The sequence below is a fragment of the Aphelocoma coerulescens genome, chromosome 2, assembly GCF_041296385.1.
Source record: "Aphelocoma coerulescens isolate FSJ_1873_10779 chromosome 2, UR_Acoe_1.0, whole genome shotgun sequence".
Lineage (NCBI taxonomy): Eukaryota > Metazoa > Chordata > Aves > Passeriformes > Corvidae > Aphelocoma > Aphelocoma coerulescens.
The window spans coordinates 76,247,160-76,272,205 of NC_091015.1; the positions used below are offsets into that span (position 1 = coordinate 76,247,160).

The window sequence follows — 25,046 nt, forward strand, 5'->3', positions numbered from 1 at the left end:
AGTGTTTTAAAAGGCTGCTGTCAAAATATTTTTTTAAAATATTAGTATCCGTTATTTGTATTCTAAACAGAATTTGTTTGTAGAGAAAATCTGTTTTTCAAGAGTCGTGCAATTGCTTTGCTATCACAGAATTTTTTCTGATAGACTGTTCTTTCAAAATAAAACAAACATGACTCAATGACACAAGGATGTGAGACTTGCCTTAGAAAGACTTGCTCAACTACATACAATGAAAAAAGCTAAACATTTGTTTCTCTTTTCTTTTTTTTTTTAATTTAGCACTATTTAAGTGCAAAATCTCATGAAATGTATGAGGAAGAAGGCTGAAAAAAAAAGGTAGTAAGAGTTTAAGCCAAGGCAGCACACTAGCATGGAACCAACCATTCAATTCAGCTACAGCACTAAAACAGAATCGGCAGCCTGTATGCATTTTCTGCATGAAACATTATGGATAACGTTTTGAATTCCAGTATAAATGTTAGCAAGTCTCTCAGTGATTTCAGGAGGACCAGGTTTAACTCCACTGCCCTTTTGGCCTTAAAGGTTTCAGCACACCTTCACAACTCACCCTGTAATTCTGAAACTACCTCTTCCTATCACACAGTTTCTCTTCCTATTGCTTTTCTCCCCACTGACAATGTTATATCTTAGGAAAACATTTAGCAGACACAAAAACATTCCAGGGTGACCTCTGACAGCAGCAGTTTCTGTCCCTCAACACCCACACAAATAGGGGTCTTTTCCCAAGGCTGTGGCATGTCTCCTCTAGAGTGACTGCTGGCCTATGGACCCCGAGTTCCAATGTCTGCGACGTTTTGCTGATGGCAGTAGGACAAGTTACAGTCGCTTTTAGCCCTGTGCCAAACCATTTCCACGCCCTGAAGGATCACGGAGAAAGGGAGGTCTGTGGCTAATGCCCTGTTTTTGCCAGCTCCAATGTGTTTGACATGGCATTTGCAGCACAGAGGAAGGAAAAGTGTGAAACTGTGCTGCATGCTTCAGAGAGCTTTACAACTTCAGTAGATGGGACAATAAAACGCACTACTGGGTCTATTACAGAGACACAGACACCTGCTGCCATAATGCGGGGCTAAGAACCACCTTCACCCACGCACACAGGCACTTCAATCACTAAGGAACATCAAATCCAGTCCAAACCAGAACAGCTTTGGTCCTGTCCATAACAAAACTGTCCAGCAAGTAAAATCCTGATCACATCTGTGCAGCCCTGAGACAGCTAAGGAAGTAACAAGAGACTATTTTGCTCTGCTGCTCTGGGCTCTGGAATGATGTGATTTTTCACATGGGTCACAACCTTTGCCTGGACTACATTCCTCAGCACAAGACTTAATGTTACCTTTGGAGCCATACCAATCCAAGAAGTTGTCAGTGGTTTTATGGCAGTGGCAGTTTTGTTTAAAATGTCTCTATTTTTGTCATTATTTCACACCACTGATTAACCTAGGTGGGAGAAAGGGAAATGGTATACTGTTCCTCTCACAATTAGATGATCAGCGATGGTGAAAACTGTTTTCATGGTCTATCCATGGACACCTGTTCAAGCTGAGCACTCTTTTGTAAGCACAAAATACCTGCTGACTTTTAAGGCACAGTATGCAATTATGATTTAAATTAATTTAAGTCAAAAGTGTTTTAAAAAGTATTTTATCAGACTTATTTTGTTCTACCCTTTGCAAGGCAAAAAAATAGCCAAACACATTTCTGCCACAATAAACACTCAGTACACAGATTTAAACCCAGGAACTAATTTCCATAAAAAACGGATAAATCCTTATGTACAGGTTTCTTAATTGAATTACTTAAGATCTTTTTAGCAGTTTGATCCAGCATAATTAGAATAAATAAGCATATATATGGTATGTCTCAGGCATATGACATTCTCTAAAATATGAAGCAGCATAATTTCCAAAGCAAATCCTCTGTAAATGATCAGCATACATCAAACATAGCATAAGTACCTTGGTCAAGCTGTTCTTCCACTTGCTTGAATAGACCAATACATCAGATCTGGGGTGTGTAGTTCTTGCCAGAGTGTACAGTGGTTTTTCAACTTTTTGTTTGGAATTGAGGAGGGAGAGAGCTACCTTTGTCGACAAGCCGAGTGGATTTGGGTTATTGGGACTAATGGTCCATGTAGAGTAGGCAGAGATTTTTTGATCATTTTGCAGCAGATGCAACGGTTTTCTCTTCATGAGGTAACACCAGGTGAAATTCGTTGTGGTCTTGAGGCTTGGAAATGACAATCTCTGCATTTCTCCTGCATTCATCACAGCCAGTGTCGCTACAGGCTGTGCTTGGCCCGGGCTGCTAATGTGATTGCTCTCATTACTGTTACTTGGGGACCTTCTCTCTTGGCTGCTGCTTACAGCCTTGAGAAGAGAACTCTGGCTATTGACTGGAGACAATTCAGAAGGTTTCCTAACTACAAACACTGGAGATGTGGAAGACTTAAGGTCTTCAGATTCTGGTGACTTCTTTAGGGTTTCTGAAACCCCAGTGTCAGATGATTGATGGTCAGGAAGATCTGAAGTACTGGCCTTGCTGCTTTTTTCATTCTGTGTTACAACATCAGGATCCAAGAGGTGATTTTCAAGAGGCTCTGTGGTGCAAACCTGTCTTACCAGAACTGGTTTCTTTTGCTTACTAGTAGGGTCATTAGATCTAATGTTCAGGGAATGCGATGGTCTAGCATCTGTCATACAAGCAGCTCCACTCTCATCTTTAACACGTTTTTGCTGTTTTTCCATGGCAATATCTAAACTGTTTGCTGGGGAAAGCATTCGTTTACTTGAAGCTGTAACTTCTGGTTGAGGGAAGAGTCCGCTAACTGGCACTTTCTGAATGATATTCGAAGAGCTTGACAAAGGTGAGTTTCTGGTTCCACTTTCTGGTGGTGAATTTTCAAATTCAAATGAATTTGGCAAAGTCCTCTGATGATCTTTGTGAGATTTTGGCAGCTGAGTTTTGCCTTCAAGAGTTGGCACTGTCCCAACATTTGTTTTGCAGATGGACTGATTTCCCTGATCCTGGGTCACTAAAATGTGAGGCAGGGGTGTAACAGTTGCAAAGCCATAGGATGGCATACTGCTCTGAATACGGACGGGAACCACAAAAGGAGGAATCTGATGTATCTGACTGCTGCAGTTGTTAGGAACAATTTGCTTTAGAGGAGGCACAGAGTATGGATTAGATGTGTCCAAGAGCTTTGTCTGCACTTCAAAGGAGGATGCATTCTGGTCCACTCCAACTTGACTTGGACCAGTCTGAGTTGATAAAGTATTTTTTAGCAATTTAGAAGAGTAAGGCTGACCTATATGTAATGTTTTAACTTGAAGTTGATACTTTGGAGCAAAACATTCCTTTTTTTCATCAGGATGACAAGAAAGTGAGTTTGTGCTTGCTTGCTCCCCTTGGGCTGATGTTTTAGTAGATGGCTGGGAAGGCTGATGAGTCAAGGATGGCTGGCCTTGATTATTCAATGTGTGATCTAAAGGCTGCTGAGCCGAAGACAGGCTAACAGGATTACAATTCTGAATTGTTGAATGAGGCCTGGAGTTAGCCTGCGAATGCTGAGTACTTGAAGGAAACTCCACCGAGGATTTGCCGGAGGTCTGCAGCCTGTGCAATGGCACTGTGGGCACATCTGTGGCATGAGCTGCCTGCAATGAAGAAGTCGATTTCACTTGAGGCTGTTGATTTTCTGGAGCAATATTTAAAGATATTTGTCTTATAAAAGGCCCCCTCCTCCTTTCTAGCAGAGGTACGTGTCCAGCAGCTCCATTTGCAGATGATACTTTTGGAGTGGCTACCTCTATGAGCGGGACAGGTTTTGATGGAGACATGCTTCCACAGTCAAAAGACTTACTCCTGTAGTCCACAACCTCCATCGAGGGCTGTGTGCAGCTGATTTGCTCTGAGGCAGCACGTCTCATTTCCCGGTAATGAGGTCCAGGGACTGCCAGTGCATGTGAGCCAGCAGGAATCATGAGGAATTCTGATGACTTACTAACAGGCTCTGCTTTGGAAGGGTTCTCAGCCTTCAAAGTTTCATCTTTATCAAGTGAAGTTGAGAAACTGGAGGCATGAGACAAGCTACTCTCCCGACTTAGGCTTCTGGAAAGTGTGGAGTCAATGCTTGATTCAGCAGATGAATGTTCCATTTCAGCCAAGCGAATTCTCTTCTTCTTTGGTGGAAGCTTTTCTGTTGGCAATTTTGACAGCGTTTCACTGCGTTGTGGCCAGTTAAACCTTTCTGTCTTTTCTGGGTCGCTGCATGGGTTTTCTTGGTCTCTGTCTGGTTCTTCTGTGACCAGTATTTCAGGAACCTGGATGTTATGCTGGCGAACAAGTCTTGATGGCTGAGGTGGCACACTTCTCTCATTAGAAACTAATTGGCTTCCCTGAACTTCCCCTCTAGGTGGTTCTGACGACAAGGGTTGGTGATGCTGGGGAGTGCTCAGATGAGAGTGTCTGTCTTCTTGGATTACAACAGTATTCAAAGAGCGGTGCTTTGCAGCCTTGTTGGGCTCTTGAGAAGAAACTGGTGATACTCTTTCGAATGACTCTGATTTCTCAAATGAGCTATTTCTGCTCAGTGAATTGGTGTGCTGTATTACTGAAATGCCAGTCCCTTGCCTTTTCAACTCCACCTTTTCTTGCACAGCTGAACTTGCCTGCTTTTCAATGAGTGGAGACATCTTTGGCTCAGCAGTCTGATCTGTGCCACGAGCCACAAGCTGAATTTGGGAATTCTGAAGCAGAAGTTTGCTTGGTTGTTGTGATCCTACCACAGTTGTTGCACTGTGTTTTGACAGACTGGAAGAATTTGCTGGCTTGCTTTGGCCTTCTGTGTTCTTTGATGGTATGCTTGTATCATTTTGCTGTGGGTCATCATCATCACCAACACTTTTCATTTTCCTTCTTTTCCTTATCTGGGGTGTCTGCTCCCAGACACCAGTTGATGTTGTGACTCTGTAGTGTAGAATTTGAGGCTGTGTACTGTTTGGAGCAGTTTTGTGCTCAGGCTCTCGGACTGCTGCTTTAGTTTTAGGTCCATGCAACTCTGAACAGTAAAATTTCTTATGGTTTTCAAAATTTTCCAGTTTTCTATATCTGTTCCTGCAGGTTTCACATTCAAACATTGTTCCTCGCACCTGAGGGGACTTCTTTGTTTTTTCTAAATTCGATCCCTGTGCCAGGGATTTGCTCCTTTGCAATAAGGATTCATTTGATAAATTACACCCCAGATAACTTTCTTCTACAGATCTCACTGGTCCAAAACCTTGGCTTTCACCAGTACAAGAATCTTCTATTGCTGCCTGTCTAACCAGGGTCCGAGGATGTCCGCCTTGGTTCAGTGGAGTAGCAGGTCCTGACACAAAAACATCATCGTATAAAGAGCCAATTTTATCATCGAATGACTGGCTTCCTCGAAGGGGATGAGAGGGAGGTATTACATTAGGAGGTACTGCTGAGTAACTGGTGGTAGGCATGGAATTACTTCGTGTTATAGGTAAACAGTCGAGGGATGGTACAGAAAGAAGAAAAACTTGCTTTGATTTCTCAGTGGGTGTGAAAGGAGACTTTGGTATATCAGAGCTTGAGCTAGTTCTTCTTCCCATAGGCTTTAAATCAAACTGGAAAGAATCCTTAAATATGTAGGATTTTGGTGAATCTATGCTTCCTCTTCTTGAAAGAGATGTTCTTCTTGGTTTCACACTATCTAACTGTTTGTCATCCACAACAGCTTCATTATCAGAAATTAACTTTGAGATACGCTCCTCAAGAGTTTTTGTTGCCAAGGGAGGTCGCATTTGGCCAGAGAGAATAAGATTTTTTTCAGCACAAACAGTTTGTACCACTGATGCTACCACACCACTTGCTCGTGGTACACAGGGAAGATTTTTATTTGGATCTTTCTCAGACGTCAACAATCCCCTTACAAAAGGAGCTGGAGGGCTCATTGTTTGATCGGCGCTTTCGGAACGAGAGAAATAACCGGAATCAGTACTACCTAAACTTCTAGGGCTCAAAAGACATTTTCCTTGCTGATCTTGAGAACCATCAGTTGCCTGTTGTCTCTGGAGCTGAGCATGCACTGGTCCTCCTGTAGAACCTGGCTGTTCCTCTAACAGGCCTGCCTCTACTTTCTGATGCTGCTTTATGTCATTCTCCTTGAATGAGGCTGTATGTGTTAAATTTGACTGAAGAGTTGTGACTTTAGAATCTCCTTTTCTCTGTGCAGCAGCAAGCTCAGGTGCTGGCTCTGTCGCTTTTGGGCTATCGGCCCTCAATGGAGAAACATTTACAGGATGAACTACTACTTTTGGTAAAGCTGCCCTTACTTGAGGTTCTGCATCATGTAACGAAGAGTCACCTTGTATACAGTCTGGGCTGCTTAATGGAATAGGGCTTCCTTTCTGCAATGTTTCTGCACTTGAAATGACTTTCACTAATTGTGCAGGTTCCAGCTCTTGATCATCTTGTCTTTCATCTGCAGTGCCTTCATCTTCACTTTCACCACTTTCTTCCACATCTGAATGAATGCTAAGTGCTTTATCTGAGTCATGAGATAAGAAGAGGCCACCTGAATCTGGTTGTAGGACAAGTCCAAGTTTGATAGCATGTGCATGAGATTTTTTGTGCTTGTAGAGATTGCTTTTGGTTTTAAATGAAAACCCACACGTCACACAAGGATACGGTCGCTCTCCAGTATGGGATCGGATGTGCTTTTGGAGAACACTGGGCTTGGCACAGGCCCGATTGCAATACTCACAGACGTATTTCCCTAGCTTTTTAGGCTTCTGGTCTTTCAAGAGGCTACATATTTGTTCTACACCATGGTTTACAACTGAGGCTATCTGGGCTGAATTATACATGGGACCTATAGACAAGTGTGTTGAACTCGATGTGTTAATTGACAATGGTGAAGATGAACTAGCTACTAAAGGGTTTTGAGAAAAAACCTGAGTTACAGTGGAAGATGAGGTGTGAACGACAGACGAAGTTACTGCTATGCTGTAGATCTGCTGGAGCTTGGGGTTTTCTTGACTCTGCTGTTGCACCAGAGACCTAGTTAAACTTGGACACATAACAACCTGGTGATTTTGCTGACTGGTTTTATTAATAAGGTCTTGTGAATGAGAAACTGATTGGCCTTGTGCTTGTCCAGTCTTGGCCGTTGTTGCTACATGCACATTGTTCAATGTACATGGGTAATAGTGAGGTCCAGCTGCAAACTCCTGCTGTGACAAAGCAGACTGATTTTGGACACTTATTGTATTGGACGTGAGACTAGAAGAGGTGCTTACAGTTTTATTTGGTCTCAGTTTCTCTATTTGCATCCCATAAGGGGGGCACTCTTGTGCTAAGGTGTTCAGTTCAGGCTCCATAGCTTTTAGTAAGACATCGAATGCAGTACGAGTACATGGGGATGATGTACTGCAATCAACAAAATTAATACATTCATTACTGTCAGTCTTTGTATTACTTGATGAGGAGTTCAAGGGAGGCTTCCTCTCTGCTGAGTTCAGTTGGTTTGCATCAGTATCCCCCGCTGCCTGTTTACACAAATCTAAGGATTGATGCGTCAATGAAAGCTTTGTCTGCATTGATGTCTCAGATTTGGTTGTTTCAACACTTATCTCACCACTAAGTGCCCCCCCATTTTGTTTGGTACATTGATTTCCATTTTGCATGGGCAGGTGACCCTGTGCCGTGGCATGTTCAGAGGCATCCGGAAGAGCTTTCAGAGGTGAAGGGTCTACATTTTGCTTAACCTTGGCTTCAGCAGGGCTTCTCAAAGGCGATTTTGGTATTTTTTTAAGATGGTTTTCAGACACAATCTTTTTTCTTTTCACACCCTTAATTGTATCTTGGGTTCCTCTAGTACCAGCATCTGTGATTTCTGTTAAAACACAAAGAGAATAAAAAAGAATATTCAAACTGGATAATGCATTATATTTTTTATTTATACCATTTTACCATCTCTAAGTTTCAACAGTAAGCCCTGGGGCAACAGGACTGTCCGTCTCTCCAGCCTCCAACATTTTCTTTTAACAGTAAATGTATCTTAGAGAAGATCGATCTTGTTTTCATCTAAAATGAGCAATGCTTTCTAACTGATGCTTGAAGACATTACAAAAGTAATTCACTATAGGAAAAGCTTCAAAGGAAATGTAAGAAAAGGAAGGCTACTGAAGGAATATTTTAGCAACTCCTTTTCAGATAAGTAAAAGAAGCCTCTCTCTTGTACTAGTTTAAGAACTCAAATCATTACAGGAGGCAACTGAAGAACCAAGACACATATGTCATGTTTGTCACTTTTTCCATCTATATGTTCCTGTAGTCAAGGAATGAACACAACTTCCTCATGGTTATATTTGTAAGTAGATTTATCATGGAAATGGCACAACCACCCACACCATCTGTCAAATACTGTATTTCAGAGCTCCAATTACTGAATTTCAATAGCATTTCAGATGAGCAACTACTGTGGATGAATAAAATCAGTCACACTTAAATGACTTTATATTTGTGCATCATGAAACAAAATAAACTAAATTTGAATTATTTCATTACTAGCTACACTTGTTGCTGATTTTAAGCCGATATGCATGCCGAGTTTCAGGGGGGCAGGGAACAGCAAACGAATTGGAGCATTATTCAGCAGAATAATTTTGTAGCAAGCACTTATATTTGTAGACAGTCCAATTCCATCTATAACAAAAAAACACATATAGACCGAATTTCAGTGTTGATACACAGAAGCTTTTTTTTCAGTGAATACCCAAGTTACACACCTTTGTCTACCTCAAATGTATGATAATCTATCAGTTAATTTTTTTTTTTTTTACTTCTATCCTAACATAGACACAGTCATAGCCACTGCCTCAGCTAGCATCACTGGTAGCGCAGAGGAAGCGAAATACTAAATGGATGTAAATTCATTTTTTTAAGCGTTAACAATTCCTTCATCAGGCTGTTAGTGAAACCCCTACTCGTCTGACTGCCATTATTAAAAGCAATGGAGGAATCTGATGTGAGTGGAGGGCTGATTGCTCTTGGAAGGTTCAGACACATTTTGGGAAGCCGCACTGAGTAACCCCATGCAGTTTTTCCAGCACGGGTAACTCAGGAACAGAGGTTTATGTGCACTTCTAGGTAAAGAACAGCCTCAAGACCATGTATAAAGGGATGAAACTCTCACAGTCAACTTCACAAGGAGGCAAGTGGAGAAACCTCAGACTTCACAGTACCCATCAACCCTATGGCCCCTTGGAGTGGCACAAGGACTGTCCTCTTGCAGAAACACCACCGGGATTCCATACTGTGGTGGGAGGAAAGCCAGTGCATTGTGTGCATCTGACAAGAGATACTGTAGCTGACGAATCCAGAGTGAAATTCCTGCTCCATGTAGAGGAAATCCAGGCAATGCCTAAAGCTTGACTAGCAGGAGAGAATGCAAAGTGACCAGTAGGGGAAAAAAAGCAAAGACATTACGTTTTCTCCATGCCACAGCACAACTCAGCTGGGATGTGTGCTAATGCCAGATACTTGGAATTTCAAAATCTAATTTCTGCCTCCACGCCAACTTAATTATACACATATATTCAGTTAGGGTGAATGGATATTCAGATTACCCTGCAAACTGAAAGATTAAAGACTACACATCACACAATGTGCTGGTTTTGGCTGGGGTAGAGTTAACTTTCTTTACAGTGGCTAGAATTGGAATTATGGAATCTCGGCTGCTGGCTGGGGTGAAACCACAGCACACATAATTTATTGCAAATGTGGAAGAACCTGACCCATTCCTCTCCCAGCCGTACTAGAGAAACCTTACCTATGAAGAGTAAGAGTCTGTTTTGTCACATTCAGCAGTCCCATAAAAGAGATGCTTGAATCCCTTGCCAGAACTACTGGCTCCAAATCCTAGTTCTGGTAATGTTGTGCTCCTCTTGGGCATCCAGAAAGAAATTTCTGTGGTAATTGTTCACTTAACCTTTAAATGAACTTTGGATTTATTGCTATATCATCAAAACCTATTCCTATTAGGCTGGATTTAACATATTCAAAGCTGAGCAGTCTTCCATCACAATGTTTTGTACTTTCCCTTGCTTCACAGTTTAATAGTGACTTACACTAATAGGCTATCATTGATAATATTAACGGTGAATTCTTTACAATTCATAGTCTACTGCAACTGCTTTTTCTTCAATAACAACAAAAACCAGTTTTACACAAATCAAAGAGAAAATAGCAAGGTAATTATACACAAGCGTGCTTTTAGCCATGGCTTGGTGATCTCTCTGAAACATGGCCACGTTAATTGAGCATAAGTGATTTGGTTCCTTTTATGCACACACTGTAGCTTTCATGCTGTCACAATCACGGCTCCACACTGATCATACTGCCAGTGTTTGTAGAAGGGTGCTAGGGGAAGAGCTGGGCACATTACAGAGCTAGGAAATAAGAGTGCCATGAATTGCAAACATCCAAGCAAACACACACACAAAAGACTAAGGTGTTTCATACTGCAGCAACTGAACAATCAAATGATGTGGTGCTTCCTGATATCTCGGAATATTCGAAGTTACTGTTTCTGGGTTTCAACCATGCAGTGCCAAAGAACAAGGATACTCAACCTACACCACATACTGGTGAACTGGAAACCAACACAGCTGACAGAGATAATGTGGCCTACAAAAGCTTTAAAGGAAGTAAAAATGCATCTCTATCAACCAAGCAGTTAAAAAGATTAATTCACTATGATTAACAAGATCAGAATTTTCCATGATCTCTTTACTGCTTTACTTTTTAAAATGCTGTTCAACACATGACAAAGCATAAAAATTGTTTGGGAAGTTAAAAAGAAAAGAAAAAAGAATAGACAAAGGCAAGTTATACATTGCATACACATAGAAATAGTATTTTTTTCCAGTCTTCACGATCACTAATTGTGCTGCTTCTAGACCAATAAAATTCCACTCTACAGAAATAATGAGAACTAATTTCTTGTCTTTCTGCTGCTACATGTTTTGTGATCCCAGAGATGGAGTCACAGAATTGCTTTAGTGTACCTGTCTATAAAATCTTGTAAAATGCACTTTCTTGACAATGGCTTTACATGGCTTAAAAATTGTTTAAGTCCTTTGTTCTACCCTACTCCTGGATAATTTAGAAATCCTTATTATTATTCTTAATGGAAATATTCACCTAATGTTTGCTAACAACCAAATTTCTGGCATATCCGGAGGAAAAATGGAACTACCGGCAACTTTGCTTCACTTAGTTTTAACTTGTCATTCTTTATGTACAAGCCTTTGCTTTGTATTCCCAGTTTATGTTGAAAATATTCCACTGCACATTTCTTAATCTACAGCTACATGATTGCACGAAGGTCAACTGCATCAATATTTCTAGAGGCATCAACAAAAACGGCAGAAAGCCTCAGTCCCCAAATGCTAAACACTCCTCTGCCTTGCAACTTTCAGGAGTGCCATGATTTGCCAGGGCTGTCAGTGTACCCACATCCACAAACTGACACTGAACAAAAAGAACACAAAAACACCCTCATGTGGAGAAAAAATATGAAGTTGATGTGCTTTTCTTTCTCTCCCTGCCGCTCCATGTGCTCTGCTCACTCCCTCTGCAATCACCCAGCCATTCTCATCATTCAGTGGTAATTCCCCTTTTCCTCTGGTGGTGAAGTGGTACTGTTGAGAACTGCTGTCACCTCAATCAGATGTCTAAAAAGAATCTTTCTCATAAGCTGTATTACATCAAATAGGATTAAGTTACCCAGGCTCGGAGAAGAGGGGACAATGCCACTGTGCTCAGTACCTCGCTTTTCACATCCCAGGGACACCAGAGCATCTCTTTTGTGCTTTGTCTGGTTGGCTTTGTTCTGCCTGCTCTCAAGATTCTCCACTTAATTCTTTTGCTTTGGCATGAATTCTGGACTCAAAACATGACAAGAAAAAGCTGATGTTTCTAAACAGGACTTTGTTCACTGACAAATTCTCTGATGCACTTTGCTCTATGCACAGGAGATAGAACAAAAGAACACAGGTGCGATGGTGTAGATAGCAAGCTGCAGAGTAACTCACGCAGCAAATAAGAGAAGTTATAAGTGATCTGATTTTTTCTTCCAAAGCACTTACTGGTGAACCAGACAGTGTCTTGACAAAATTATCTCAATGGTTTTGTTTAAGTAACTTCCAGAACTGCCTGTCTCAAAGCCTACATGTTATTATAACACCCACTCTCTTTCTCACCCTTCTAATAGAGCTACAGGCTTGCACTTGAAGAAAAGAGAGTAAGAGGGAACCGAGGAAGGGCACCACTCCCTTCTCCCTCAGTGCCACCCTGTGAACATGGTGCAAGCAACCACTATCTATCCCTGCAGTCCAGTGAGCAGCATAATTTTCATCTCATGCACTCACTTTATGTTGCAGAATCTAAAAAATCACTGTTGGCTCCCATACAAAGACCGAACTTTCAAACCCAAGTGCCTGATCTTTAGCTCTTAATCTGTACTTTGGCTCCCAGGGCACTGCAAGTAAGACCAAGTCTCTTCTGAAAGTCTTCAACTACTAACTGATGTCTTAAATGAACGGCTAAGAGGTTACTCTGACACCTGACAACGCTAGTGATCCAAAGATGGAAGGGGTCTCAAAAGAGAGACGCTGTTACTAAGGATCTTATTCTGATTTAAGCTAAGCTTTATATACCATTTAATTTTGATTTCACCAAAACTATCAAAAGCAACCATGAATCACCTCATTGGGTCTCTTTCCATGAATAAATAAAGAACACAATTATGAAATAATGGAATAAGTCTTGCTGGCAAACATAAGGCCACCAGAACTCACACTAAAATGCAGCAAGGAATAAATAAATGTTCATTTTTTAATAAATTACTTTTTAGCTTCATACTGCTTCCTACATGTTTAGTACAGCCATAAATATTTTTCCTAAAATTACATTTTTTCCCAAACAACAAAACCTTGATTACATAACCAACCCACACACTATGAAAACGTTCACAGCCAAGAAGTCAACGCAAAGGTTTGAACAAGATTAACACAAGTGCCATGCTTGATTTTAAGTTCAGATAGAATAGGATTTTAAAGCAAATCACTAACAATTTTAACAGTCTTATTTCAGCTGCCTAATTTCAGACTTTTTGAAGTGGCCAGAGGGTGGTCACTCCCTGTTTCAGAGGTCAGGAGGCAAGCCACAAAACTTGGGGCACTCCAAGTCAGCAGTGGTATTTGAAAACCCCTGTCAGCAAGATTAATGCATGCTTACGTACTTTTATTACTAAGAACACCAGTCTAGACATATCTAGAGCAGACCCTTAAAAACACTAGATCTGTATGCAAAGCACATTTTGACATGGATTAGTTAAAAAATAGGGAGGAGCTTTGACAATCAAAGGCTAAAGCATTATGACAGGGATTGGATCAAGCGTTCATCTGTGTCAACATTTATCCTTTTGTTCATACCAGCAAACAGTAGATGATTCCACAGGGCATGGGTGAGTATGGCTTCAGGATTTCAGATTGCCTGTAAACACGATTATTTTTCTTGGTGTTTTTAACAGATGGTAGTAAGCTCTGAGTTGATACGTGCCTCTCATCCTCTCACCATTCTCCACTGTGAAGAATCTGACTCTGTTGCAGTGCTAGGTTTGGTTTAGCAAGCTGCAGCTTTCCCGGAGGGCACAGCTGGGCTGCTTAGGGCAGGGCAGACATTCTGCCCTCCCACAGTCCTTTTGGACTTCCCTGAGCTCCAACTCTGGCTAGCTGTCAGCTCAGCAGCACAGTGACAGCAAAGGAGGAGAGAAGGGTCTCTCCATTGCGAACCTTTATTGCTCCACACCGCCCCGCTGGTTCCCAGAGGCAGAGAGACCTCGTAATCCGGGCGCAGGGGATTGTCTCAGATTGCAGGGGCGGTACATGGGCAGAGTTGGGGTACAGGAACCAATAGGGAGAACCGGAGGGAAAGGCCAGGGCTGGGGGCAAGGGAAAGAAGGGGGGAACAGTATGGGATAAGAGAAGCAGTGGGTAAACAGATCACCATACCTCCACATTTCATATGAAATTGAAAAGGGAAGGGCATAATTTTTATGCAACAGAAAAAAATGGTAAAACAATGCAAAATAGTTCAATTTAAAATGATGAGGCGGCCGGTTGGTGTTGACTTTGGAGATCGGTGCCGGTTGAGTTCTCACACAGCAGCTGCTCCTGTGGCTTATTCGCGTTCTGTACTCTGCTGGGTCTGCTGGGATGGCATCCTTTTGGTTGGTGCTCACTCGCTTTCGGTCTAGGCGGCGTGGCGGACGGGGAAGGGGGCTGCTGCGCCGCTGTTTCTGCGCCGTGCGGCGCGGAGCCGCAGCTCCGCACCGATACCCTTGGGGCGGGCCGGCCCGCACGGTCCCGGGGCCGGGCCCGCGGCTTCTCCCCGGCTCAGCCACCGCTCTCGCGCCGATACTACTCCATGATAACCCCCTCCAAAACCACCTTTTCTCAAGCCTGAATGAACCCTGGTCCCTCATCTTCTCCTCAGAGGACAAATGCTTCTGCCCTGATGGTTGTGGTGCCTCAACACTGAACTCACTCCAGGTTTCTATTGTTCCTCCTGTACTGTGGGAAGTAGGGTGCTGGTGGAATAACGAGTATCTAAAAGTGTTCTAAGGATTGCTGAGTAGAGGCACACAATTCCTTCCCCTGATATGGTCATGCTTTCATCCACACAGCCCAGGATGCTGTGGTCTCCCTTGCAGCCAGGCATGCTGCTGGTGGGTGCCCAGCTTGCTTCCCACCACACCCCCAGGGCCTTTCCATGGAGCTGCTCCCTGGCCTGTCAGGCCCCAGCCTGGGGCTCCTCCTGCCTGGGTGCAGGGCTTTGCATTTGTACCTGCAGAACTACTCTTCTGGTTGTCCACCTAGCCAGACCTTACCAACCTCACCGGGATACAGCAACACTGTGGGAAACAGTGTCCCCTTGTTCCCAACTCTATAATAGAAGCCATTTTATCATAGTTATCACAGCTTGCATTGATTTCCATTGTTATGAGACTGGAATAGATAAAGCAGAATGTCTGCAAAGTACTTTTGCTCACATTCATACCCAAGACACTGTTTGCATGCTTCCACAGGTCTTCGTCTTATTAATTCATCACAATCAGAATACACACCAACGCATTCTCTCACTACACCAGGAACAGCATCCCCAGGAATCCTGCTTTTCTGTCTTTCTTTTCGCTTAATTCCTTTTCCCATTTGCGACTTCCATCATGAAACAAATCCCACCACCAAATTCTGTTCACATTTCATCTTACTAATGGCAAAACTAACAGGCACCTCAATAAAACCAATGCAATATAAAAACATTCTGTTCATATGGAATTTTGGGGTTTTCAGCTAAAGACATTCCAAGAAATACCCATATTGTTGGCTACCAAAAGTAAGGAATAGCTAAGAACTGGCAAATATTATTTAATAATATTTAGTACAAAAGGTAAAGTTTAAACTACACAATCTACTGTTTCCACTGATTCTACATTAACAGGAGTGAATTGTGTGGAGGTATGTTACCTATAAAGGTAACACTGAGGAAAGGAAGAAGTATTTCTTGGCTTTGAATAATGTTTCCCTGAAATAATAGGCCTGCCTGTACTTAAAACTAGTGTTGCAAAGTGGGGAGGATAATGTCCTCGACTGACCGAAGCTACAGTGAAGAGATACAGATATGATCCAGTAATTAATTCAAACCGTAAAAGGTTCCTCCCTAAGAAACAGGAACACACATAACCTTGTAAGTGAAATACAGCAACTGACAGGTTTAAAGGTTGCAGCCACAAAAGTGTCCTCTGGGCTAGTCCTCACACATGGTGAAATACCAGGGCACCGTTGTGAAGGCAGAACAGATTAGCTTTATAAATTGTGCAATAACATTTTAGCATAAGGAGAGGCAGACACCTTTGCCCTCAGGCACAGGGCTTGGACTTACCAGGAAGCTCTCCCATGATACAGTTTCATCTCAGACAGGAGAGCCTGCCAACCCTTGTTTGGCCTTGGGACAGGTACAGAGTAAATGATAAGCTGCAGTCTGGGGCTGTCTTCTGGGTGGCACGTTTTCAAGTCATGGCAACTCACATCAAGACAACCTTGACTTCTGATGTAAGGGCATAACTGCCCTATGCCAACAAAAGAAATACCTTCTTTAGAACAGTTTGGTCTTATTTTGTGCATCTAGCAACTTGACTTGAGAGAAGAAAGGAACAACCAGCAGATTTTTAGCCATAAAATCAGCATGCTTGATGAGGAAGACCATGAAGATCAAACAGTAATAAACATCTGACGACTGAGGTAACACGAGAGCCTCAACTGAGAAATTTCAAGGTCCATATGCAAACAGGAATCAAATGCAACACTTCAGCACATCTGAAAATCTCTGATCAAAGTAAAATAGGATTTTTTCCCCCAAAAAAGAATTAATTTCCTGCCTAGCATGAAACACATTAAATGAAATACAACACTTGATACTGATCGAGATTTCCCACCATTATGGTGTAAGAAACCAGCAGAGGCTGAACTACTGTGAAGTTTCACAGGACTTGACATTGAAAGACAGAGGAAAGGCAATGCAAAACGAGCAGACACTAACCACACAGGCCATGGTTAATGCCTAACTACACACATGAAATGGCAATGTATGAAAATTCAGCAAGGGCATATACTATAGCATTTTAAACATCCTGGAAAAAAAATTAAAAATATTTACCATATTAAGTAGCCCTATGGCATTTATGCACTGGCTCTGCATTACAGCCCCTTAACAGCTCTATATTCCTACCTACATGGAACCCTTCATAATAATCTGAGAAAAGTAATCACAGCTTAAGCGCTGTTAAGATAAAGCACATTGACTGTGAGTAAGTGGAGAGACAATGTTATGATAACTCACATCACCAGCAATCCCAGCCTGAGAAGTTCTTCCTTGCTGGGCACTCCGAAGACAAGCAAAAAGACAGGATGCCTCCCAAAAGGCAAATTAATGAGCTCCCAGTCAAAGCCAAAGCAGAAACCAGTTCACCTAATTATCCATGTAAAAATAAAAGCTGCTTAAATATAAATAATTAAAGAAAGTACATTGCCAGAAATTAACTAAAATAGCTCAGGGAAATTTTCCTTGAGTGTCAGGCAATGTTGTCAACAGTTTCACAACTGAAGTACCTGTTTGTAATTTATGGATGTCCAGTTGTTACTGGAAAGTTAGGATTTTGCTAGGAAATCATTAGAACAGCTTCCACCTCTAACACCGCTGAAGAAGAAAGGCCATGAAAAAAGAATGATAGACAGGCTCATGAAACAGCAGCCAGTTTAAGGGTTTTCAGCAGAGAGCAACTGCTGCATGGTCAGATGAGACACTGAATACAAAATACCCAAACATGAGTCTGGGGAAAAAAACAGAAATGAAAGGAACAAGATGTTAACTAAACCATCCTTGCACATAATGATGTTCAAACAGAACAAGCTCCTTAGTCACATTCTCTGCATTTCTTTAACATAATCTTCCGTTTGAAAAGCAGGGATCAAATGGAGCAATTTCCATACTGCCTGTAGCAACTCACTAGGAATGAAGAGTAGGAAAGAGCTCACACCTAACAACCTCACTATTTAAAGACAGAGAAAGGAATAGGAGGCTTGGCAAAGAGAGTAGGAAAAGTCCCACACAGCAGGTCTTTCTTTTGGGACTAAATGGTGCTGAGAACACAACAAAAGTAGCGTAAATTCATTTGATGGAAATCTGGACACGAGGAATGTCCTAATCGAGGAATATCCAGACTGTAGGTCTGTCGTGCTGGAAGTAGGAATGACAATCTCCCCCAGGGTAGGTTTGCTTCAGCATCAGTGGGAGGTCCCCAGTGCTGAGACCTCCGAGCTACTCAGAGCTCTCTTGTCCCCCCAGCCTCACCTGCTCTTTTCCACAGATGTGCACAGTCTCTTTTTGCCCTCTCACACATCCATACACTCAAGGAGATTCCTAGGAAAGGCTCCATCCAGGTCAGTGCATAAGCATATAGTTACCAGAGAGTGGTACACTATATCCAACTCATCATTCATCATCCATTTTTACATTATATGTTCCCTTCTGAAGCAGACCAAAGGAAACTAACAACTCCCTGAGCTAAAGGAGTATCAGGAAAGTATGAAAAAAACCACCCATTACTCATATGCAAGGCAGACTACAAGGAAGCTAACAAGTAAAAAACCTTGCATTTCCACAACTGGCTTGCTCCCAGCTCACATCAGCTAAAATTAGCACCCTATTGAATTTACTACGCGCGCGTGCGTAGGTATGCTCTCAAATTAGCCAGTTTGTAGCTCACCATCCTCCCACCACAAAAATGAGCTTGTTCTCGCCTCAGATTTTATAAAGTTGCAAGAAATCCTTCTGTTCATTAAAGCAGGACCAAGCTCAAAATGTTACTGTGTCTGAAAACACAGCCACTGATTTAACAATGTACTGTACAGTGGATTTGGAATAGATACTTTCCATTTACTATGAGAAACATGCTTTTCCAATGATTGTTTTATAATGTTAATTTGTAAAATGTCCCTTTGAAAATTATACTTGCAGGTTGGAATCTCTTTTGCTGAACTGTCACTCAGAAAATTTGCCATACTTGTCAGGAAAAGTCAAAATACTATTACTTTAATATCCCATTAATGTTTTAACCAAGTTCTCATAATAGCTCCAAAGGATGAAATGTTCAATTTAAAACTGTAAATCTGTTTGTCTGCCTGTCAAAACAACACCAGCTCTTGCTATGTCTAGCACCAGCAGCGGATTTACCGAGCAGATTTCAGCTGCTAGTAGTCTAAACTAAATGTACTAACCAAAGAAAATGAAAATAGAAATAACAGACACAGACATTGACTGACAATGCAGGAGGTTTACATGAGCCAGAAAACTTCCCTGAGTTAAGCCCATATTCTAACGTTGTCTCTCAGAGCATAGAACACATAAACATCTCCATTTTTATGAGTTTGCCCCCACTGGCAAAGTGGGGACATTGAAATGTACTTAACTGGTGAAGACAAGAGCAATGAAAAATGAGGTTAAATGATATCAGAGACTATTTCTGTTCCCACAGAAGTCAGGAGAGTTTTCTCACTGTCCTTTGTGGGTATAAACCTCTGCATTGAATGTGCCTCAAGACAGAAAGGACCTTTCAAGTTGTCACTGTTGTTATTAGCAGCACACAATGTTCCTTCAGTGTGAAAACATCAGAGATTTTAAGAATAGATATGACTTTATGAAAACGTGAGATCTTGTATGTCATGAGCTATAGACACAAATAGTTCCTGCATTAAGCCAATTGTGGCTGTCTGAGCTGATGTAAATATTTTAGGAAGATACTTCAGTCTTGAATTAAAGCCTTATAGATCAACACACAGAGAACAATTTAAATAAACTACCTCTCAGACAGATGTATTGGCATATTTAAATGTAGATACAAACACTTGATGAAATCAGAGATCAGGAAAGTGCACAAGTGAATTGCATGAAATCTCACTGCTAAGTGGTAGCTTTGAACACTTCAAAAGTAAAAGGAAGGTAGTTCTTGTGTATGTCAAAAAAAATAAAAAGCAAGCTAATCCTCTCATCAGCATTAAGTAACAACACGACATTACTGTAACTTGCCATTTTTGAAGATTATATGCTTCCATTTAGAACGACTGTATTTCTAGCCCATATGGTTGCTGAAGATAAGGATGAAAAGATGAAAAGAATAAAATGAAACTTTGGATCTTGGTTATGTACCTTGCCCAAAAAGTAAGCCAGTTTCCCACAGATACAAAATGGAAAGAAAATGTTTTGGACTAATGATAGTAAATGGGTACCACACAGCAGCAAAGAATCCAGAGAGCTCCTGTGCCTGCAAATCTCCTGGAAAAATCCAGGGAAACAGCTGTGGAGGACGACATCACACTAAGCTAGTAAATCAAAACATGTAAATTGTTTAGCATCACATTTCCAGATTTTTCTTTGGTATCTCCCCTTCTCATTCCATTTCCTATTTCCCCCAAGTGAAAGAATACACTATTGACTGCAGCTGTCTGGCTGTCTTCGATGCCAGTTTGGATGAGCCTTTGAGCAACCTAGTCTAGTGAAAGGTGTTCCTGCCCATGGCAAGGGGGGTTGAAAGAAGCTGGAACTAGATCATTTTCAAGGTCCCTTTCCAATCCAAACCATTATATGATTCTGTGATAGCCTAGAAAGCAGGGCACATCACCAGCATGCAGTGCTCCCACCTGCTTTTTTGGAGAGGTGTAGTGGCAGAAAGCAGGAATGGGAGTGCCTATGAGGAGGGGAGAGGAGGGAAGGGACCTGGCTGCTCCTTTGGAGCCAGATGGTGGGCTGGTGAGAGTCGTCTGTAAGCTGGGACATGACAACATGAAAACAGCATTGATCTTTAAGGTAAGACCTATGCAATGCTTTGTTTATCTGAGCGGAATGCTGCTATATTTATAATAATTTATTTCAAACTCCCTCTATAATTTTGTCAACAACATGCATTCATTTAACAAGAGGAATGACAAAGCAGGGAGGGTTTGGAAGAACTCTGAAGATACAAAATATGTCTACCATGAATCTGCAGCAGAACTTACATTTGGAAATAAAGTCTCATGCTCACTTTTATAAAGACAAACCTCCTCACTCAAATCTCAGCGCTGTTCAGTTTACTAGAAAAATAATATTCCGGTTAAAAAAACAGCAGATGGGCAAACAAGGTAAAGGGCATTTAATTTTGATTGCCTCTCCTCCATGCCAACACATTGCTTTGAAGGGACTGCAAGTGTGGGAGGGGAACATATGTGCATGTGGATTGTGCATCTCAGAGAGTATTTGCTGGGGAACGCAATCTCTCCTTTCTTTTCTCTTTCTATGCACGACAGCTCAAAGGTCCGCTCACTCCAGGGGTGGTTCCACACAGCTATACTGGGACTGAAGGAAGCAAGTGGAGAGTCATGTTCTGCACGCCAACAGTGACTACAGAGCCACTCCACCAAACACTGCTTCAACCTTTAGGCTTCAGAGACGGATCAGCACCCACTGAAAATTATGATGGAGGCTTCAGGCAGCTCCATGACAGAGGCTGGAAATAAAGGTGTACTTCAACAGCACCCCAGAAGTTGCTTGGACCTTGCTGGAGTGCAAACCAGGGCTTTGAATGGTTCTGTCGAGGTGGTTTCTCAGTGACCACTGACAGAACCTGCAGCCATTTGAACAATGACTGTTCAAGTCAAGCAAAACTCTTGAACCTGCCAACAATGTTTCTGTATCTCAAGATAAACGTGAAGAGGCTCTACTAATATCAAAGCATAAGACTCTGGAAAGAGAGCTGATCTGGGTGAAATTCTGATACTGTCTTAGGGACAAACCCGTGGCACCTCTGGAAGGTATCAAGACAGATCTGCCACAACTGGCCTCTAGAATAAGTGAGAGCAACTTAGAAATTCATCTTCACAGACTAAAAATTGAAGAGCTATGCTGACAATCTGAAACTGATGACGCAGAAGAATAAACAGCTTAGTATTCAAATTCCTGCATCTCCAGATGAAGGCAAGAAACTGAAAAAGCTCTTTAAGGAATGTGGAAAGGATGGAGTGAGAAACTACAGCAACTTGTGACTGATAGGCAAATGACAGACTCAAACAGGCGCTAAATAGACCCTTAGCACAGACCCTTTAACTCAAGTGGGTATTCCAAAATGAGTACTCACTATCAGAACTGGCAAACTGCAAGGGACCAACATAAGTATGGATCTGAAACTTAAGTAACAGCTTATTCCTTTCTGCTGTTTATGGCATTGCCTTTTCTGGGGGTGAGACTAGGTGTGCTGCAACAAAAAGAGCCACCAGAACATGGATCCTCCTGGTCCATGCTATGGAGCACAGGCCTTGAAGGAAAGGTGATGTTCAAGATGTAACTATTCCCATGCTTTGTCTGAATAAAGTCAGCTGCAGTTGTTGAGGTAGCATGTAATACAAAGCCTCAAATCCATGAGAGAAAAAACAGGTTTTTCCTTGAAGCTAGACAGAGAGATAGCTTTCTGGGAAGAAATCAGGAGAAGAGACTGGCAGAGGCCTGGATGCCCTTAAGAAGGTCTGGAAGTATGAGTTCAGGATTGATTTGTTATCCTGAAAACAGCCTGCAGAGACAATCAGTAACCTGTTTAAAATTTTACCTATTGAAGAAATAGGTACAAACAGTACATCCATCTCCCTCTTTCCTACATGTGCTCATTTTGGCTGGGATAGAGCTAATTTTCTTTACAGAGTCTTGTATGGGGTTGTGTTTTGGATTTGTGCTGAACACAGGGTTGGTAACTCAGGGATGTTTTCATTACTGCTGAGCAGGGCTTGCACAGTGTCAAGGCCTCTTCTGCTCCTCACACCCCCCCCCCCAGCGAGTGGGCTGGGGGTGCACAAGGGATATTCCAGACCATATGCTCAGCATATAAAGCTGGGGGAAGAAGAGGGAAGGGAGGGGGACATTAGGAATGATGTCATTTGTCACTGTGGAACTCTGCTTTCCTGGAGATGGAAGAATACCTTCCGGCTGATAGGAAGTGGTGAATGAGTTCTTAGTTTTGCTTTGCTTGAGTGCCTTTTGCTTTATCTGTTAAACTGTCTTTATCTCCATCCAGCTTTCTCAGTTGTACTCTTGTGATTCTCTCCCCCATCCCACCGTGGTGGAGTGAGCGAGCAGCGGTGTGGGGCTTAGTTGCCAGCTGGGGTTAAACCTTGACAAGGCAGAAAATCAAAACATTGATCAAACACGGGCAGCAGCTTATTCAGAGGGATGAATTCACACCTGACAAACAACCAGGACTGCCTGCAAGCCTAAACTCCAATGAGGCTGAGGAACACATGCATGTCTCCAGGCCATTCCAGACCACCCTGTAGTCTGAGGACACAGCAATAGCCATGAATGTGAAAGAGAATGAAGAAATTCCTCTTCCATCTTATCCAGAAATTTATCATTGATCCCTTTTGGCTGTGACATGGCAAGAAGCAGTTACCTGAAATGATGGAGGCTTAGCAGCCTGAGAGACCCCAGGATTGGTAGGCAATACAGAGTATACATCAGGCCATGAGATGGTCCTTTTGGAAGTCTGTCATCCATTTTCTGGCAAATCTTGGTGCTGCTAGAGTTTGTCACCAACTTGAGTTCCCTGAACATTTTCAGAAGCAGAGGGGGAGAGATTTAGGTGGCAGTCAGCATTGCTGACACCAAGTATGGAGACAGCCAAGTTAGTTCCACTAGTCTTAAGGAACACAATGACGGTGTTGGTGGGGCTGATGTACCTAGGACCCAGAGTGCTGTGACAGGCAAAGAACTGCTGCAATGGATAAAGCAGGAAACAAAATGCTTACAGCACTTCAGGGGCTGGACTGTTTCTGAGGATGACCAAATCAGAAGCCTCTGTGGTAATCACAAGGATCTGAGAGAACTTGACTTGTCTGGAAGGGAAAAGACAGAGAGACATCCTTGGGATGGCTTTCTCAGGATGGCCAGTGGCTGATAAAGATAAAGCAGTTGCATTCACCTGAATGCTTTCCAGCCCACAATACCCACTGAGTCCCACACCAGAGAAAACTTTCACTGCCTTCTCAAGGAGAAGTTTTGTGTAGTTCAAACTCAACATCCCTTCCAGGTTTTAAAGAACACCACGTGGAGCAAGACCTTCTCTATCACACTAATGAAACCCTGTACCTGTGTCAGAAGTCAAAATTCAGCCCCAAAGCAGGGGCACACTCAGGGTGTAAAAGAGCGAGTGTTGGGAGATATCAGCAAAGATAAGAAGCATGGTTTCTCCTCCTGAAAATTCAGAGTGGCAATTGGGTAGCAGAGAGAAAATGAAAAGACATGAGAATTAGCCACCTTGCACACTCGCTGAGTAAGAAGCTGAGCACAGCCCCTAATGAACATATTTCTGGTCTCAAGTGATCATTTGAATCAAGGCTGTTTGAATATCCATAGTGGACTATCACTTCAAAAAATAAAAAAGTAGGTCCTCCAGTTACAACTTTATATAAATAACCAAGGTGCAAACTTGAAAGCTAGGTCTGCCCATTTACTGGCTCATCTGTGCTTGAGTCCTACTCTAATTTGCACTTTATTGGATTACTATAGCTAATGGCAAAATGAGGTGTTAAATACACGTATTTCTGTAGTCAATTAAATTCAACTTAAATCCCACACATGTATAAAGTTATGACTGATCCGTGCACAATGCTACTAAGCAGAAACTCAGCATGATTAAACTTATGAAAAACTCCCCACAAATACATTGTGTCACTGACAGCTTCTCTGACAGAGCAGTAATTAACTTACGATAAATTCCACAAAATTACATTTCTTAATAATTTCAGATAGGAAATAAACAAATCTAAAGTGATCCAGATGAATTGAAAACCAAAATAAATTAACCAAGAGGAAAAACATACAATCATACTTCCCATGAATCTGTACACACTGGATTGTGATTTAAAATAACTTATGTGAATATGTGCATATTTTTGTTTACTTGTTTAGCTCAAAACATGTATTTTCTTTTTTTCAGAAGCCTTCAGAGTGTAAAGCTTCAAATAAATAATTTTGTTTACTTCATATTACCAAGAATGTGATCTATCCAGGCATTTAAGAAACTAAAAAAATCCCACAGAGGCAGAGGACAGTTTTAATTTGAAAAGAGTAACTTTATTATCTCAGTTATTTCTATATGAGTTTTTGATGTAAAAATTTATTTTTCAATTTCCAGCCATAGGAATTTAGGCTAGAAGCCAAAAATTAATTCAAATCCCTCTTTGATTCTGAGATGGTGAAAGCCGAGTATTACCACCACATAAACCTTTGTAACCCCATCCCTTTCGGAGTACATCACTAAGTTTACACTGGAGAATTTATCTTCCTTTATGCAAAGATGTTACTGGACT

General features: G+C 41.9%; 1 protein-coding gene across 10 annotated transcripts in view; it reads right to left on the reverse strand.

Annotated features, from left to right (window-relative positions):
- Positions 1 to 25,046, reverse strand: part of HIVEP1 (HIVEP zinc finger 1) — a 129,014-nt gene that overhangs the window by 31,147 nt on the left and 72,821 nt on the right. For all 10 annotated transcript variants that reach the window (XM_069008100.1, XM_069008092.1, XM_069008096.1 and 7 more), the window contains one exon: positions 1,980 to 7,927. In XM_069008100.1, coding sequence (XP_068864201.1) covers positions 1,980 to 7,927 — 5,948 coding nt within the window. The remainder of the gene's footprint in view (positions 1 to 1,979; positions 7,928 to 25,046) is intronic.